Source organism: Cynocephalus volans, chromosome 5, assembly GCF_027409185.1.
Source record: "Cynocephalus volans isolate mCynVol1 chromosome 5, mCynVol1.pri, whole genome shotgun sequence".
NCBI lineage: Eukaryota > Metazoa > Chordata > Mammalia > Dermoptera > Cynocephalidae > Cynocephalus > Cynocephalus volans.
Genome location: NC_084464.1, coordinates 12,278,343 through 12,298,683, shown reverse-complemented (window position 1 = coordinate 12,298,683; position 20,341 = coordinate 12,278,343). Strand labels below are relative to the sequence as shown.

General features: G+C 38.4%; 1 protein-coding gene across 1 annotated transcript in view; it reads right to left on the bottom strand.

Annotated features, from left to right (window-relative positions):
* The window catches only part of LOC134378885 (uncharacterized), a 311,104-nt gene that overhangs the window by 130,681 nt on the left and 160,082 nt on the right, over positions 1-20,341 (bottom strand). The window contains 2 exon segments of the mRNA XM_063098198.1: positions 11,444-11,448; positions 12,161-12,280. Coding sequence (XP_062954268.1) covers positions 11,444-11,448; positions 12,161-12,280 — 125 coding nt within the window.

The following is a 20,341-nucleotide window of genomic DNA, read 5'->3' as shown; positions in this document are numbered from 1 at the left end:
TGTGCATCGATGCATTTATAGAATTTTACAAACTATCATCAAATAACAGTAGCTATGAAGAAACACACATGTCAATTCATCTATACATAGAGAAGAATGACAGTAATTGTTTTAAAGCTATTGCTAGACTTATAATGAGTTTGAAAGACAAATTCCTCCTGCCCCAAATTGTAGCCCATTGTCTGTGTCAGGATGTGAGAAAGATGTCCTACCTAAACATGTTCTGTGAGCATCGGGTAATGAAAATCTACAATGTCACAACTGGGGTGGGGGGGAGTTGTAGCTGGAAAATGGACATCAGTGGGGTCTTGCTCTCTAAAGGGCCACATTTCTCAAGCACGGGAGATCCAAGGCTTAAATTGAAGAGAGGAACATAAAGAGTCAGGCATGGGAACTAATGACATAATGCCCAGTACCGCAAACTGCTAATGTCCTTGAGGACAGGGAATCAATAAAGGTGATATGACATTGCAATTAGAAAAATCTCAGTACAAGGCCTCCTCCACAACCACCATGCAGGAAAAGGAAGAGAGGAGGTGTCACACTGGCATTTAAATGCTTTGGTTATTAGAAAGGACACATATCCTTTTGCTTCTAATCAATTGGCCAGAAGAACGCAGATGAACTTGACCAGCTGCAAAGGGATTAGGGAATTCAGTCATCTGTATGATTTGAAGAAGAGAATTGGGTATTGGAGAGCAAAGCCATGTCTACCAAATCCATGAATTGGCCAAAGCGTGATTTTTTTTAGTCCATCAATGAAAATAGTATACTCTGCTTGTTCTTTGGGCTTCTAAAAATTACTCTCATGCCCATCCTTGAGTTCTCCTCAAGCATCTGTGTAGAATTAAGTATTGCTAGTGTTAAGTTTCTAATCACTATAGGGGGTGTCTACAGAAGATGGTGAGGAATATTGAAATTGAGATGTGATAATTTGATGACTGATATAAATCCTTAACAAATCTTTACATCTTGAGACAGATAGATGCATTAATAAATTAGATGGATAGAAAGATCCCTAAATACATACATACATACATAGGATAAATAAATTCAGCAATAAATGTGTTGGGGTTTTTTCGACCTGAGATTTCAGTGAGTCAAAGTGATACTAATAATTTAAAAACCAGAATTACAAATTTTAATATTAGAAAGAACTTTTTAACTGTCACAACTTCCCAAAATGAATTGGATGACCTTGAAAAACAGTAAATGGCCAATTTCTAAAAGTGTTCACATAGATCCTATGATAACTCAATGGGAGTCTGTCAATGGGCATCCAATTTTAGGAAGGGAGAAAGATGGTAAAAAGGAAGATCAGAGAGATACAACAATAGTAGGAGTCCCTGTAGTACACTTCTTAAAAATTTCTGTAAATGCTTGTACAAAGAAAATATTTAAAATTAACAAGATCTGAAAACCTTTAAAAAAAATGCTAAAAAATAAAAAAATAAAAATAAATAAATAAAGTTGATTCTAATGAGCAAAAAAAAAAAAAAAAAAAAAAAACCTTAATTAATGTCTTTTCTAGTATTCATTCCAAGCTATGTAAGAATTCAGTTGTTAAACTAGAAATAAATTGAGGTAAATATACATTTGTCTCTTGGAAGGTGGGATTATGCTGTAATTGGTGTCAATTATTTCCTTCATAGGAATTTTCTAAGCAAGCTGCATCTTTTCAACAAGCTACCCTAAGTTAACACACCTATGTACATTGCAGAAATTTTTATGTACCATCAGCATATTTAAGATCCTTACATTTTTGTTTGTGTTTAGAGAGGAGGGAGTAACTCCCATGTGCTGAGAATGCCAATTGAATTAATGATTCTGAAATCATATAAGCGATTGCCATATTACAATTTGAGTAAGACAAAATTCAAAGCAGTTTAGGTAACATAAAATACTAAATAATCATGAAAATTAGTGGATTGTGAAATGAATGACCACCTACCGTCACCGATGAGGCTGGCCCGAGACTCTCCAGTTTATTAAAGAAGGCATAAAGTATATGAGAGTGAAAGAATTTACAACGCCTGAAGCTCAAAATACACCCACACCATTGTTTTCTTGATGCTGTTTGCAAACTATTACAACAGAACATTATCTATTTTACTGGTCATTTGAGTTTTTGCATCAAATAAATCCCTACATTGCTTCATGCCCAGCTTTGCCCTTTTATTATGTAAATCATGCAGCTTGAATTTGGACTGACGGATAATCTGAAGCTCCTGGATATTTAAATCTTATCACTGATGTCATGTTAGGTTTCCAGACAGTTGGCTAAATTAATTCTATCCACCTCATTCTCCATCTCCCCAACTGAATCAGTGTGGTATCTATGGAGAAGAGTCTCCTGCACCACACTGTGCTCATTTTCCAAATCGTACTGAACTAAAAAGCAACTAGTTATACACTATGCTTTGGTGGGTCCCAGACAATATGAAAGAATTTTAATATTATGTGTCCAGAATATAGGACACCACGTAAACCTGCTAAATACTGAATGAAAGAACAAACATCTGCTCCTCAATGGGTGTGAGGGCCCACAATGTCGGGACTACATGTATCCAGGCCGATTGCTGTCAGCTATGAGCAGCAGAATGCTCATCCAAGAGTATGGAACCATAGCACACTGAATTATCTCATGCAAAAATAAAGTCTTTGAATAGATAGAAGGAGGTGATAAGCAATAGCTCGACACAACAGGGTGCTGAGCTGATTTCCATTTTCTTCCTCCCATGATGCAAGATGTCTGCAGAAGTTTCCAGCATCACACCCTTACAGCAATGACCCAAGTGGGAATGAATGGGAGGGAGTAAAATGGAGTACTTCTTGCAGCTTCTGTTCAGAGAAAGGAAGCTCAAGGGGGTATCTCCTCACATTTATTGGCCAGAACTGGTCCATGAACATGTGCAGCACATGACAGACGAGGAAAGTGTCTACCATTTTGCATCATTGCAGGCGGGATAGATTCCCACTGAGAAAGATGGGAGAGAGGATGGCTGTAGAGGTGCAGCCAGCAGGGCCCAACACAACACATAACTCTGTTTTTAAACATAGGGAAGTCAGAGGGATCAAAGCCTTAAGTTATCCTGGTACATGTCAATGGTAACTAAATTCTACACTGTTATTTTAGTTATATAGACATAGGTGAGAAAAAAGGTGATGTGATGTTTCTTATCAACCTGGAAATCCAGTGCACTATGAGGTCCAGGAAATGGGGTCACTTATCTGAGATGTTATAGCTTGTAAGATATATATATTAAAAAAAAAAAAAAAAAAAAAAAGACCAGGAAGAAACCTTGTGAGGAAACAGCATTTAAAACAAGCTCCTTGAGCACCAACAGCACTATAAAAGTAGACGTAAAACTTAAGACCAAAACAGAAGATGATATTCACAAAAATAGAAGAAAAATCAACCTGTACGGGTAGAAGTATGGGTCTAGTGAGTATGGGAAGAAGAGGGCTAGAGAGGAAGGAAACAGATGCAAACGTCCACTAAAAGGCAAACTGGACTGGAATCTTCCACGTGCAGTGGTTCGTTCTAGTGCCAGTAGAGAGCAGCAGCCTGTCCTATCATCTTCCAACATGGGGCAGACTGACTAGGACCTCATAAGAAGCTCCCGTGATGTTCAGGCTCCTCGGGATCCCTTCCCCAGGAGTGTGGGTGTGGCCTGTGACTTGCTCCTGGCCAAGAGACAATGGCAAAGGTGAAGAGATTCTATAGAAGTAATTGGGTCCCTACTCAGATGGTTTTGAAATCAAATGAAAGATCATCCCAGGGGGTCCCAACTAAACCAGACAAAAGTCTTTGAGAGACTGGCCCTCCCTGAGGTGAGAGACTCTTTTTGTGGGCTTCACTAAGTAAGTGGCCGTGGGAAGCAGCCCACCTGGGGTGGAACCACAGGCAGCCTCTAGGAGCTGTGGGAGGCCCCCATACATAGCCAGCAAAAAGGCTGGGACTGTCCATCATATAGCTGCAAGGAGACAAATTCCATCAACAACCGGAACTCTGCCCCAGTTAAGCCTTCAGATGAAAACACAAGCAAGACACAACCTCGATTACAGCCTTGTAAGACCCTGGGCAGAACCAGATGAGCTGTGCCCAGACTCTTGACCCATGGAAACCATGAGATTAGAAAGTGTGTGTTATCTTAAACTGCTAAATTTGTGTAATTTGCTATGCAGCAAAAAAACCAAAATCATTATTTTGCTCCTCTGGTATCTCTTCTCTACCATTAACATCTTATTTTCCATTGAAGATCTTTTAGCTACTAGCAAACACCTCGCTTGTTTCCCCCAAACAAAGAGGTGATTGTTTTAATAGTTAAAACATCATATAGGCTGGAGAGCAGATAGTTTTACAGAGTAGTAGAGAGAAGGGAAGCTAAGTTAGTAATAACAGCTAACGTTTATCAAGCATTCCCCATGTGCTATAAGCATTTACAGTATTCCATTTTTTATATACGTACTTGAATTCACTTAAATAAGGGAGGTATTACTAGCTTCCCTTTACAGATGAGAAACTGAGGCACAAAGTGGTGGAGAAACTTGTCTAAGTTTACTCAACTAGTCGTTTGTAAAGCTATTTGAGTTTAGGAATTATGCCCCAGATCCTGTATTCTCAACTACTCAGATTTATTACTTCTCAGTGTAAACACATGGTCATGCTTTAGCCATACCTAATGAGATAAGGACATCAATCAGCTGACAAACACCTAATTATATGGGGATCACTGACACATTCCTGGTGTTTTTCTCCGCTGCATGAACCATCCTAGAGATGACTCTGTTAGCATCTCTCCTCCGTGGAATCTCATCCTCTCCACATCCACCTCAACTCAGTGGGACATTCTGGTAGAATATTCCTTCAAACATTATATTTTAAAAACTGTAAAATGTGCCAACTAAAGTCTATGTATGGCTCTGAGGCTGGTTAGGGAGGTGATGAGCTATAGCCAAAAGAGCACTGGATAGTGACACAGTGACACCCGTTGAGTATTGGTCAGTAAATCACCTGATCTCTCTGGACTTCAATTATATAATCTGTAAAACAGGGATAACGATTATCACAAGGCTGTTGTGAGCATCAAATGAAAAAAATGTATGAGAGATTTATAAACTGTAAAATTCTGCACAGATGGATGTGGTTAGCCTATTGTCAGAGGAGTGAGCATACAACGTTACTTTCACTGCATTGTGCAGAGTAATTCTGAAGGAATAAAAGTTGGAGACCTCTAAGAAAGCTTTTTAGCATAAAATTTTTATATTTAAAATTTGCTTGTTAAATAAGGAAACAATACTCTCCTCCCCAAGAGCAGGACTGTTTTATTCTGGTCACAGTACAGATACAGTGATGACGTTATAGGGGTTGGTTCTTTTGGGATAGATCTGGCATTTTTCACCTGTTAGATCTCAGGATATGTTTCACAGTAAAAAGAAAAATTATATTTTGAAGTGATTGTAACTACCCTTTCTGTTTGCTGAGATTGCATGTGTGTGTCTTATTTAACCCCTAGAAAGGGGGCATGAAATAAAGGGATCATGGGTGTATCACAAGAGCCTTTTCCAAAAGGCAACATTTATTTTCAAATGTTTAGATTGCCGAGACAAGGATTTCTCTCCAACGTACAATTTATCAAGCTCCTTACTCACTGTAAAATCAATCTGTTCTGTTTGTATGACATAAACAACAAGTCATTTCTCAGGAATGAGGCAGACCATATGTGAAGGTGTTTTAGAAAAGCACAATAGGGAATACGCCAATCAAAGAAGCATCTGCATTTTATTTCAATGTCAAATCACATGTGTGTTATAAAAAGGAAAGTGTATCACTCTTATTCAAGAACAACTTTCCTGTTGTGATGTGTATAGTTAACCCATACCTTCCCTAAGCAACACATTCAGGTCAGCTACATACATTACCAGCCAAGAACACAAAAAAGATCTCAGTCTGCGTAGCCAACAACATGTGCTTCTTTGCAAATATCTTGGCATCTGCCCACTCCTCACCTCCATGGCAGAAGGAAACTTGCATTCATCCGTTATATGCATTTTCCCAAGAATCAGCACTTTCTCATCAACGTATTGATAAATATCAAAGCATCTTGCAATTGATAGAAATGAGAAATTAGTAAAACACTAGCAGAGTTCTAGGGAGAATTTATGTTTTGTAATTGGGTCTGGATTGAGATTGAAAGGAAGTGAGTTCTAGTCCCATTTCTATTAATTTATTAGCTGCATGACCTAAAGTAAGTCACTTAACTTCTATAGGTCTCAGTTTTATAACAAACTGACAGGGCTGAACTAAATCATCCCAAGATCCTTTTCTGCTCTAAAAGTGTGTGATTCTCTGGTTGCTTACCCACCGATTGGAATAGTACTGGAAACATTTTAAGATTGTCTTGTTACAGAACCTTCTCCCCAGTAGGGAGTTAGGTGCTTCTGAACAGTATGTTAACTTCCTTAAGCCACTGGAGTGATATCTACTGCTTAGAAGCAGTCATGAGTGCAACTTCCGGAGGTACTTAACATAGTCTGGCTTACTTCTTTGGAAAAAACACTGTACAAAGATGAAGGTATTGCATTCGGAAGCGGGGAAACCAATCCACTTCACAGGCAATGATTCACAGGCAAATGAGTGATTATTTATGTAATTAAATAAATGGTCATTGCAAACTTTCTCTTTGAAGTCCTTCCAGTGGACAGTATCTTTTTGACGTGAAATACGTGTTCTCATGAATGTATATAATTGTGTCTATATAGACTCGTGTTTATCACACAATTTCTAGGACTCTCCTTTTATTCACTTTCCTTTCTATAGAACAGAATACATATGTGTCACTACAAAGCACCAGTGGGACTCCTACATCTACTGGTTTCAAATAGACTACAAACAATAAATATTAATGAGAGGTGGTAAAGGGAGTAAAAGGGTGGGCCTGACCATAGGGAGCACTGATGTGAAATCACTCCAGCTGAAGACTGTGGAGAGGAGAAGGAATTTCTATTTCTCAGTAACAAAATATAAAGTCCTGGGAAAGGGCTCAGGTGTTCTGGTTCAGAGTATATTCCCACCTCTGGGTCAGTCACCATGGTCATACAAACTTCTCAGACATCATAGCCAACCTCTTGGAGTATGTATGTGTGGGGGGAGTTGGGGGGGTGGATATCTATTATCAGAAACAACAGGGAGTGAAGGAATTTGGGGACAAAGAACATGTCCAACAGAAAGAAATGACAGCCTCCACAGACAAACTGACCTAGCACATCTGAAGTCAGCCTTGAGTTTTGTATCACTGGCTGTTTCTCCAGAATTTTCTTCTAGAAATACCAATATTCTTATTTGAGCCTTATTTTTCATATATTAATTCAACAAATTTTTATTAACTGCTTTCAGTTTACAGAAGTATCCAGGGATACCTTGGAGATCTCATATTATCTAAAATATGAGATGAAGAGAATCAGTCTATCACACTATCTAGCAATAGAGTCGATCTGTTTATCTATAGTTATGAATATTCAAATAAGGGGGTATTTCCCAGTATGTAACAATCTTGCACTCATATATCTCAGAGAAAAAATGTAAACATCCTGTGAGTACAGGTCTTGTGGCCCAGAGAAGACAGCCATGATGCAGACCCTGCCAGGAATGAGCCAGAGGACTGTCACCTATGGCCACCTGATGCTGTTGGCAGCAGGCTGACTAGGGTCAGATGTGTGGGAATAGTGTTCTCTTTTACATGCTCAGAGGCAACTTAGTTGAGTATCTTTCTGGCTAAGAAAAAGATGTCTAACAGTATTAAAATTATATTTTGGAAGCATTTTTTTAAATTATTGGCAGCTACAAATGATACAAACTTGCATTTGACTAGCTAAAGTCTTATATTCATTGAAAAAATATTGGATTTGTAAATTGTGATTTACTGAAGCTTTAACAATCTACCAAACTCACCAAAAGCAGCGTGTTCCGATCAGGCACTGGGGTAGGGGAGAGAGGTGAATTAGGGTGAGAGACAGAGCATGTAAGAAAGAAAAGAATATACGTGTGTTTAAACTTGCTGCACTAGAACAAATACTTCCCACCCAACGTCATATATATCTTTGAAGCTGGTTAGTACAGTATTCTGTGTTAAATGCATTTTATGGGGATTTGGAGAGGATTTAGGTAAGGGCTGCCCCATAAATGATTTACCAGCTCTAATAAAACATCAAGGAAATTGTTCAGATTGTATCTCAGACCATTTAAAACAGAAGTTTATAGAAGTCTTAGCAGCCCCCATATCCTCAACCCTGGTTTAAAAAGAAATGCATATAGTGGTTAATTATACCATATTCCTTTTTTTTTTTTAATGGTAACAAATTCAAGAGAAAGAAGAGATTGGAAGTAAATAAATACTTATGACATGCAAGGGGCTTGGAAGAGAGAGCGAGACAGAGAGAACCGGTTACTCATTCATCCTCTTATTCATTCATTCATTAAGTATTGACTGATCATATCACTGTATCGGGTACTCAAGGGCCAAGGCCTAGAAACCAAGGACTGCCCAGACCAGGGGGTTTCTGCCTACAACTTCTGTGAAGTGAGAGTAAACAGATACGCATACATAAATGAGATTAAGATAAAAGATTATTTTAAATTGTGAAAACAAAAAAGGTGATGAGGAAGTAAATAACCAAAATAGAGATGGGTCTATCTTTATGTAGAATAGTCAGAAAAGGCCTCTCTGCAGAGATAAAATCGATGCCGAGACCTGCAATATGCACAGCCAAGCACAACACTAAGAACTTTCCAGATATAGGAGACATTAAATGCAAAGGCTCTGATGTCATAAAGTGTCCAGCATGTTTAAAGAACAGAAAGGAAGGCAGATGTGGTAAGTGAGAAATCATCTTACAGTGACCTTTGCTCTCTATTTTAACTTTTAGAAAAGATATTTTTCTTAACATGTATCATTATTATTGTTAATAGAAACAGTTGCCTTTATTAAGAATCTCTATGTTCCAGTCATTGTACAGAGTATCTTACGTAATAATCTCAACATTCCCAATCACCATCAAACTCCACAGTGCAGGAATTATTATTCCAGCTTGATGCAGGAGAAAACAGCCTCAGAGAGCTCAAACCAATTCTTCAAGGTCACACAGCAGTAGCAGAACTGGAATTCACGCTCAGCCTGATCTATCTACGAAGGCATTTTTTAACTTTCATTTTTTCTAACTTGTTTGGTTTTTTTTTTCCCCCACAAATATTTGTTGAGCCCTGTGCCAGGAGCTGTGCACACAGAAATGAATGAAGTAAAATGTGGTGGGTTGTGTCCCAAAGATGGCCACACAGTGCCTTCCATCCGCACACGCTCTTTTGCAATGTCACCACCTCATCAAGAGGTGGAGTCTCTTCCTCCTCAAGCTGGCCTGTGACTTATGATGTTGACCGATAGAATAGCTTGCGATAACATGTCCTGCCTGAATTCCCAGCCCTCCGAATTGTGAGCAAATTAAATGGTGTTTCAAGACACCAAGCCTTCAGCAACCGAGCATGCAGCGCTGGATGACCAAATGCACCAGGCGCCCAGCGGGGTCGAGGGAGGCAAGCCTGTAAATATTTGGGGGGCTGGCCCGATAGCTCACTTGGTTACAGCACAGCCTTCTAATCCTAGCATCACAGGTTTGGTTCCCTGCATTGGCCATCCACCGAAAAATAAAAAGAAAAAATTTTTAAAATAATGCAAGTCTCCTCATGTTCATCACAGCACTATTCACGATAGCCAAGATATAGAATCAACATACGTGTCCATCAAAAGACGAATGGATAGAGAAAATGTGGTATAGAAACACGGTGGGACACTATCCAGTTTTAAAAAGAAGGAACAACATGGGTAAACCCGAAGCACATTATGTTAAGTGAAATAAGCCAGGCACAGAAAGACAAAGACTGCGTGATCTCAACTCATACGTGGAATCTAAAAAAGTCGAACTTACTGAAGCAGAGGGTAGAGTGGTGGTTACCAGTGGCTGGGAGGTGGAGGGATTGAGGAGATGTTGGTCAAAGGGTACAAAATTTCAGTTAATTAAGAGAACTAAGAGATCTATTGGACAACATGGAGACTACAGTTAATAATACATTGTCTACTTGAAATAACTAAAATAATAGATTTTTAAGTGTGCTCACCACACACTCACAAAAAAGGATAGTGAACCAATGCATATGTTAAATAGTTTGACTTAGCCACTGCACAATGGATACATATGTCAAAGTGTCATATTATACAGAATAACTGTACACAGTTTTACCCATCAACTAAAAAATAAAAAACAATTTAAAATAACGTGAGCCGTGTCATGAGAGAACAGCAGGGAAGCATCTAAGTCAGTGTAGAGCAGGGGTGGGCAAACTTTCCTTTTAAGGAGGCACGTAGTAAATATTTCAGGCTTTGTTGTCCACACTGTCTTTGTCCCAAAGACTCACTTCTGCCATTGTAGGAGGAAAAGCCATAGACAATATGACCAAATGGATGTGTGTGAGCTTCAATTAAGCTTTATTTAGGAATACAGAGGTGGGCAGAATTTGGCCCTGGGAACTGCAGCTGCCAGTCCCTGGTCTAGACTTTGTCCCTTAGAGCATCAGGGGACGCCTACTGAAAGATGACTGCCTGAGACCTGTATCTTAAAAAATCAATCAGAAATTGGAGCTCTGAGATACTTGGGACCCTTCAGCTTTTATATGGTATGTGCAAAATAATGTCACTGCAAGATTGCAAACTCTGGACTCTGAAAGGTCATGCGTGAAGGGCATCAGGGAGTTGAGCTATCACAGAAAGCCTGTAAAATAGGCAAAATAGAGGAGCAGGGAGCCTGTGAGCTTAATTGAACTTTTCCCAGAGAGATCAAGAACTTAGCGCAAAGCCCAAAAGAAGCCCCAGCTCTCTGCACACCGCAGTAAGCACCTGGTACCTCTGTTCTGGCAGTTATTTCATTGAATTAAATCTAAATGTACATGTCACCCTCCCCTTAGAGTCTATCACAGACTGAGAGTTTCTGAAAAACAAAGAGCATGTCTTTTTCTTATTTGAAAATAACACCCCTTGCATATTTTTTCTTTCTAGAAGAGACATGCATGTTTCTTGTCTTCTGGGCTCTTGGGCTCCTTTTCCCACCTGATGCTTCTTAGGCACAGACCTGCTTCTCTTGGTCCAGAAAGCAACGCCCTGTTAGCCTGGAGACCACACTCCCGCTGCTTCAGGAAAGTACTGGTGAAAGTGTCGATAGCGCTTAATGTAAGTGAAGACCCGTAGGAGTTGTCAGAAATGTGACTGCACAAAGGAAATTCGAGCTGATTCTGTGTCCTCCAGATGGTGGCTCCAGGATGGAAATATGACAGCAAACTCTTTGAGAACCAAGTCAGAGGGCAGATAAATGCCCCATAGGAAAGCCGTTTAGGCACCAGATCTTGGGGTGACCACGGGTCAGTGGATAGGAATGGAGGACTTTGACAAGCTACTGTCTTTTCTCCTTTTCTAGGCCACTCTCTGTCCACTGCCACTGTTGTCCTTACCACCACCATTGATGGATACCACCATTGCAGGAGCCTCCTGTACTCGGTTCCTTTGAGAGGCTCCATTGGTCACTCTTTTACACCTTTTTTCATGCTTGTGATATGTGTGTTTGCATGAACAGAGACACCCATATATACACCACCAGGTAGAGAAAGCAATAACAATGGTCTGCTTAGATCTTAAGTGAACTAAGGGTTGCAACCTCTGGCTACCCTCCCATTTCCATGTCCAGACTCTGCACATACTAAATGGTCACCATCCCTCCACAGCAGTCTTCCTCCCAAGATTTGGCTCAAACTTCTTCTGGGAACCCTTCTCCACTCTCAAGTAAATTTGGCCTTTGCCTTCTCCATGTGTGTAAGAGGCACTTTGTGTAACTTTTTAAAAAAATACTGTTATCACATCCCCTTGATGTTTTTAAACATCCATATCCTTCATTGGATGACGAACTTTTCCAAGTCAGTGTACATATCCTATAGCGTAAAATAGGCATGCAATTAATATTTCTTGAATAAATAAATAAGAATAGAATAGAATAAAGGCACACTGGATTCAATAAGTTTAAATCTGAAAACAGAAAGACAGGATATAGTCACTCATCAAACTGAAAATCGGTGTTTCTCCAGTTCCTCCAAGTAAGATATATCCTGTGAATAATCTTCAAATTCTCCAGTTCTCCAAACAGTTGATTTTTCCTTCACAGAATGATCAGTCAGGCTATCTCCCTTGTCAGAGAAATTAATAAACAAAAAATGACAAAACAAAGTATTTTATTAATAGCAGATAGAAAATTCACCTGGTTTCTGTGACATTTTCCCCAGAATGACTTACAGATTCATTGATCATGAGGGAGCACAGTTAGCCATAGTTTTTGCATTGAAATTATTGTTTTATACTCCAGATTCCCTCACTCGATTCTTGTCTCCATAAAGGCAGAGGGTACAGCTTGCTCATTTTTGTATTATTTCACATGAGAAAGCTTCTGGAAATGTTGTTAGAATGAACAAATATAATCATGGTCACGGTATTTGTATTTAATCAGGACTTTTGGTTGCAAGCAAAAATGCAGCACAAAGTAGATCTTGGCAAAAAGGAATTTGAAGGAAGGTTTGAACAACCAGCCTGCAGAGAAAGCAGGGGGGCAGCTGGATTTCAGGAGCCCAGGAAGCAAGGACTTGAAGGCCACCAAGACTCTCGTCACCTCTGTTCTCTGCTTTGGCAGGTCACTGTATTCCAGCATTGTCATCAATAGCTCCTGAGTCTCACAGCCTGAGACTCTCAACAACAAAAATTTAAGCTCAGGATGTATACAGTATCAGTGAAGCTAATTTACTAGAAACTGAGAAGTTTGTGGCCCATGATGATTTGTCAGGAAAACAGACCAAGACCTGTGTAGTTCAACCATGGACTCTTGGGAGTCCCATTATGGTAGGGAGTAGGAGAAGGCAGCTAACCTAACAGGGCTCTTCCTTCCCCTCCCACCAAAGCAGCTCAGCTTGAATTGTTTTATATGTTGGGGTTTCCTGTAAGATTTTATTACAAAATGCTACTGATAAAGAGTAGTATGAAAACTACTAGTCTAGAGAAGGAGAAAACTAGGCATGACTTGTGTTTGTAAGATAGTTGTGTGACAACTCTTCTTTCCCTTTTTTAAGACTCTTCTCAAATGCTTTTAATTATCATTTGTAAAAGGTCAGTTACTTGAAATTCCTTGATTTCGGTTCATACAAGATTTAGCACAGTTCTTAGTTGGAATATTTTGCAATCACAAAATGCTGCTTTGGGTTAGCAAGTGGTAGTAAACAGGAAAAGCTGAGAGCAAAACTCAGGTGAAATAGATGACGTGTCATCAGATCCCTAGTGAACTCAATAAGGCTCATGTCTTTTATGACAAAATTGATTGATTTGATTACTTTACGAACAAAATCCAGTTATGATAGCTATCAACTTAAGGTACTTTTCATTGTGGCCCTTTTAATGTTTCTCAGCCTCTATAGCTCCTATACCAATAAAAGTATTTTTGATCAGATTATTCAGTGTTGGTATTTTTAATTACTCCATTCTGGAGTAAATTAAAAAGTGCCAAATATTTTTCGAAACGTATGAGAGCTTTGAATGGTCCCAACTTATATTTGATTAGCACACATTGCTAGACTGCTTAAAATATGCTGTTGTAGCTATTTAAATTTTAAAGTTGATGGCATTTATTTATGAATTTCTTAGCTATTTTATTCAATTTCTCTTGATAGAAAGTTGAAATTTCTACCAAGAACTTCATCGTAGATTTGGTTTACCCACCAGAACTTCCAATTTGTTAAAGTATAGGTATTTCATGACAGAGTGTATTGAATTGCTTTCTGTTTGTTTGTTTGTTTAGAATGCAGAATTATTTAATTCTGAAGCAATGGTTATGTGATTAAATTGCTATTTTTTCTTTGATTATTAACAAATACATAAAATACACAAAATAAATCACATTGATCTTTTCTAATATTATTAACATTAAATTAGGAATCTGAGAGCCCTATAGCTATTAAACAATAGTTAAACTGCAAGAGAATAAAATATGCTGCCCCTTTCCTATAATCTTTACTAATAATTGGAAAATCTGAGTGTTGTAACTGAATTTGTAAATGGCACACACATGCCACACATTTCTTTGAAATATTTTTCTCTCCTAAAGAGTAACATTTTAAAGTACCACATGCTGTCTTGTAAAACACTCTTCTACATATCTCAGGTCTGCATTCCACCCTGTCTTGAAATTTAGACATATTTCTTATTTATTTATTTATTTATTTATTTATTATTGGTTATGAATACGCATGGGGTACAAAGCTGATTGTCACCACTAGTGCCCAAGATGTGATGGCTAGATTAATCCTGGCAAGATGCCCTTTACCACAGATTGCTATTATATACCGTGTCCGCCACGTATGAATATCTATTCTGTTTCTCCAAACTAATTCATAGTGGAAATGGAATGGAGTATATTTCTCTGTTTCTTTCACAACATCTAATTTGGTACTAAGCACATAGTAGATGTTCAAGAAATAGCTATTAGAGGTCATTTCATTAGGTACTTACATTACATCAACAATGGACTCTACCTCCAGTTGGTAAGTCCTGAAGAAAAAGACCTATAAATTCTAAAACTTGCAAAATTTTCTGAACCTTTGTATTTCCTTTAAGAAATATCTCAATTAATGCACTAAAAATTCCTTCAACTGAGTTTTTCGGAAGACATAAAATCACAAAAACTTGTTCATCTCCAAAGAAATGAGCCCAAAGAGGAAGAAAACCACAAAGAAATAAGTTTTTATCCCCAAAAGAAGGTAAATGTGTGCAGAGAAATTCCCAGGTTAGTACAGGGTGTGTAAGCCTGCTCACAGGGATCTGGTTTAATGATCTAAACAGTCCACCGAGCACAAATTTATATCTTAAATCTATGCCAGAGAAATAACGCTTTAACTATGATATTGTTGACATTTAAAAGACAGAAAATTGACCCCCTGGCCCATTACAACTTTAAGTCCTGTCTGTACCCTGAATCCAAAGAGCATCTTTTTAAAAAAATTTTTTTAAAAAGAGTCTTCCAATCTTTAGATTGAAATGTCTTTAGGAAGATAAATATTTATACTTTAAAGAGAAATTGGTGGTGCAAATTGGTTCAAGAACATCACATTTTGTAAATTACGTATCCTGACCTGCTACAGCAATCAAGAACAAATATTTAAATATAAATGGCTAAAGTTCAGAATGCGATTTTCAAGTTCATGCACCAAAAATTTGGTTTTTGAAAAATTGCCATTCAAACACAATACTGGGAAAAAAATACAACATTGGTTAGGAAACAATGAATGAGCACTCTTCCAAACACAACACAAACTGAGAGGAAAGAGGATTTCCAAAAATTTTGAAAGCCTAAAGAGGATAGTGAAAAGGGTAGTCAGATGATGGTCAGAAGGCACATGTTTGAATATTCTTACTATTTTGTGAACTTAGGTGGATTTGTGAAAGTCCATGAATTGAAGTTTTTTAATCTGGAAAATGGAGATAGTATTTATCCTACATAGACTGCAGAATTCTTATAAAGACAAACATTTATATGCATAGAGGTATATATTTTTAATATAATTTATGGATGTATATAATTCTTCTTAGGAGAAACAACACTTGAAATGTTTTAGAATATTAATATTAATATTAGTATCTGGCAGAGGATACTATATAACATAGGTGATCAATTGAATATCTAACACCCTTTCTTGTGCATCTATTATTATTTATTATTTTATTATTATTATTATTATTTTATTAGTAGTAGTATTAATTATTATTATTTTATTATTTATTATTAACAACACTTAAAATGTTTTAGACTACTAATATTAATATTAGTATCTGGCAGAGGATACTATATAACATGGGTGATCAATTGAATATCTAACACCCTTTCTTGTACATTTATTATTTATTATAAAGCTGCTATGTAGGAAATGTTATCAGAACTAAGTCTCAAAGTTGTTCTAGCTCATGACAGACAAACCTGTTTAATTGTGTTAGATGGAAGGAAGAGCAGCTCAGGGTTCCTATACTGCTGTTCAGCGGTTTTTGCCTCAGAGCCATGATTCCTTCCATGGGCCTAAGAGTTCATGAAGAAGGGCGAGGATGACGGGACACGTGAGAGGGTGTCTTTGTGTGGAGTGAGAGCTTGCAGTCCACAGGCTAGTGACACCAGTGTGGCAGAAAAGCATTACGGTGTCGGCACAATCAGGCTCCACTCAGCAGCAGGATTTCTTCGCCGAGCCCCGGACAGGGTCTTTGCACAGCTCTCTGGGGAGAACCGTTCACCTGCCCATCTGGCCAGATGAAGAGCAAGAGGATCGTTTTCATCAAAAGAGAGAGCCTCACAAAGAGGAAACAGTGAATACAGGACTGAAGCTTGAGGATTACAAAAGCTTTTGAACTGCCCTGGGAAGATCAGAAGTGAGCGGCCAGAACCTTTAATGCCCACCCAAGTGATGCTCACTAGTTTTTCAGAAGGCAGGGGAGGAAGGTTTGGGGTGGAGACACTCTGCTAAGAGGGGTATATTAATAAGATCACAGAATTGCAAGCCATAGATAACAACAAATACCAGGTGCATCTGAAGTATCAAAGCAAGTAAATATAACATCATGTTCGTTCTCATCGGCGCTGTTATTATCATCCAAAAAAAAAAAATCATAGCTCCAAATTAAATCCAGCCTAAATCCCATGACCATCCAGCAGGAATACTGTTTCCCCTTTCTTTAATTCGTGCCTGATGTGTTTACCAGAGAATTTTACAGGACAGGCTTCCATTAACTGAACCCAAGGGAAAACAAGATATCCCTGGCTGTGTAGCTCAGGACATATCTGGAGAGACCCCCAAGTTATGAACCCCCTGGGGGTTCTGTTTCTGCTCTTTGGAAGACAACTAGCACCCCTGGTCACTTAGGACCACAAGTTCAGATTGTTCTCTGATCATTTCTACCTGATAAACTGATACTTCACATTTGAAGTTTTACATTAACTTCATTTTCCCACAGTCTTTAATATTAACTGAATATATCCAAATTAATTCCTGATGTCATGAAAAGTTAAGAAGAGAATAAAATGCTTAAATTGGAGTATGCAGTCTCAGACTGAGTCTGTTTATTGTCCAGAGGGGAGTATACCTATGTTTAGAAAGTAGGATACTGCCCTTACCCACAACACTTGGTTGCTTATAACTTAGGTGTGTTTCTGGCTCTGTCTTCCCACAGCATGAACACTACTGAGACTGTTGTAGATTTAATCATGTCCCCCCACCCCCCGCAAACTCAGTGAAGCTTGAATTGTGTCCCACAAGTTTATGTATTAAAAACTTGCTCCCACTGTGACTGATAAGAGGCTGGGAAATCCTATTATGGCAATTGAAAGGTGGAATCTTGAAGAGGTGATTGGATTGTAAGACTGTGCAGTAGTGAATGGATTAAAAATGGTGGTCGGGGTGTGGTTCTGAGGGCTTTAAAAGAAGAGGAGAGTCTGTCTGTCTGTCTCTCTCTCTGCTCTCTCTGATTCCACCATCTTGCAACGTGAGACCCCTGGGTCACTGTTGCCACCACCATATGGACTTTGGACTTCCCAGCCTCAGAAACTATAAGCAATAAATATTGTTTTTCTTTATAAATTACCCAGTTTCAGGTATTTTGTTAAAAGCAACAGAAAAAGACTGATAGAGAGACATATTTCCAACACACACACGCACGTGCTGCTTCTGGAAGTGATTCAGAGTTAGGACACCTTTCCAATATGCCTGACCTTCAGGACTGTCCCAAACAATTGACTTGTCATCTTTAGAATATAATATTAAAAATAAAATGAAAAAGAGAACACCTTAACTGAATATGTAATCTCAGAAAACATAGAGAAAAACTGTAGGGTTTTAGAGTGAACATATTCATTCCCACCTTACCTGCTTTAGTCTTTCATCTAATCTCAATGTTAATCAAGAGTTGGTATGAGAATTTTACAGACACATTTAAAAGGCTATCAAATCCATGATATTCTGGAAGTCTTATGGACATATCCTTTCTTGAGTTTCCCAAAGAGTATACATAAAAGCATCTAATATGTAATATGGACTAAAAGGCTGTGAGCTTTCCTTCACTAATTCTTTTTTTTTTTTTTTCCTTCCTAGTGGATTGTACCTTGGTTTTCATATCTTAGCCTTTGAGTTAAGTTCATAAGAACAAAGAAGTAGAAAATGTATACCTGGCTGAAAGGAGAAGGGAATACACAACTTTTTTGGAAGGATTATTTCATGATTGATATAAATAAGAATCAGAGAACCTGGTAGTCTGAGTTCAAAGCCCAGCTATACACTTGTTAGCAATGGAGTTTTGGCTTATTTATTTCCTATCCCCAGGCCTCATTTTTCTCACCTGTAAAATGGGGATAATGATGACAATAGCAGTATCTACCCCATTAGTTTGTTGTAAGAATAAGATGAGTCATTTGATGGAGAGGACTGAAAACATTTGCCAGCATCTAGTACTTTCCCAACACGCAGTAAATGTTATTTGTCATCGTTACGAATTTCACTAAACTTTTGATTCTTAAGCTTTCCTCTTTAACACAGTCCGTGATATAGAAACAATCACAATTGTAAATTCTGCAAGTGGTCATCTGGACATCAAAAACTCAGTCATTTATTTCATTAGATGGTGGCCCACCATTTAGAGATGAAAAATAAAAGACTGACTGTAAGATTAGTCTGAAGAGCAGGCATGAAAGTTGGCTTTATAAGAACTGTATTTATTTAGTTAAGAAGGTAGGGAATTAAAATAATGAATCAGATAATTTGCATTTCCCATTGTACTGCCTGGTTGGAGTGAAATCCTTTTTACTTCAATTTTCTAGCCAGGCTAAACTTTCTGAATACTTAAAACTCAAAGTCACTTGGTCTAGGTAGATATAGATTTTGAAAATGATTATCTAAAAACTGAATCTAGTAATGCCGGCAAAATTAATTGAGCCAATGTTTTGGAAACCCAGGTTGCTTAATTTACCTAAGTTTATCAAGATAGTTTCTATACAGACTTCATGACGGACACAATCACACCAAATAAATCACTGAAACACAGCACAATCAGCACATTTTCTAATCACCCTGCTCAAGCTGGAAAGAGTCTTGCAGACTGATTAATTTAACTGAAGTCTTCAACAGCTTAAAGCAGTCTGATTCCGATGTAATAAAAATTTATTGGCATTGCTGATTTCTCAAACGTCAGCTGCTTTAGCATGTCCTGTACTTCAAAACCTGCTTTGAAGACCAAATTACTTTCTACCTGGAAATACATTTTAAGAAATCATAGTTAATAATCAGGGGCTGCTGTTTTCATGATCTTTCTGCAGCCAACTTCTACAGCCTTCATCTTACCTTAGAGTATAATTCATGGTCTTCTTTTAAGAGACTGAGATCACAGTCCGTAGGGCAGGGAACGATTTTATTAGAAATGCTCCCTAGGGTTAAAAACAAAAAGGTGGAAAAAAATATATTACAGATTTTTTACTTTAGAGGATTGTAAGCTTACACTGCTGAAATCTAAGAGTTTATATAAGGCCTGACAAACGGGGGTGAAAGAATTCTAAAAAGGAGGCTTCAAGCTGCTCTGTGCCCCCAGTTTTCATTCAGTCAGGGTATGAACTTCAGGTAGAACCGTGAACCACACCACAGGGATGTAATTTACAAGCAGCAGCTGTGTCTGATCTGCTTTCCTACTCTCCTCTGGGTAGGATTCTCTATCACCAGCTCTGTTTCTGGGATCACGTTTTTAGAGAAACTCCCATGGATTCAATGATCCAATATGAAATCTTCACACTAGAGAGTTCTGTTTTCTGCCTACAACCAGCTCTTCTCACCTGAGCTACTTTTTTTATATCTTGCATGACATGTTCTATATCTGAGTTGCTCAACCCCAGAACTATTCCCATTTGGGGCTGGTTACTTCAGTGGGGGCTAGCAGCATCCCTGGCCTATACCCACTGAGTGCCAGTAACACTCCTCTCCTCCATGACCCCAGTTGTGGCAATCAAAAAGGTCTCTAGATGATGACAAATGTCCCCTGGGGGATAAAATATCCTCAATTGAGAACTCCATTCTAGATCACGAACTCCTTGTACACAGTACGTCTTGTTCATCTCTGTGAGGAAAATGGAGACAGACTGTTTGGGCTCTCTCACTTCATAGGCGGCTGAGCACGACTCAGCCTGTCTGATG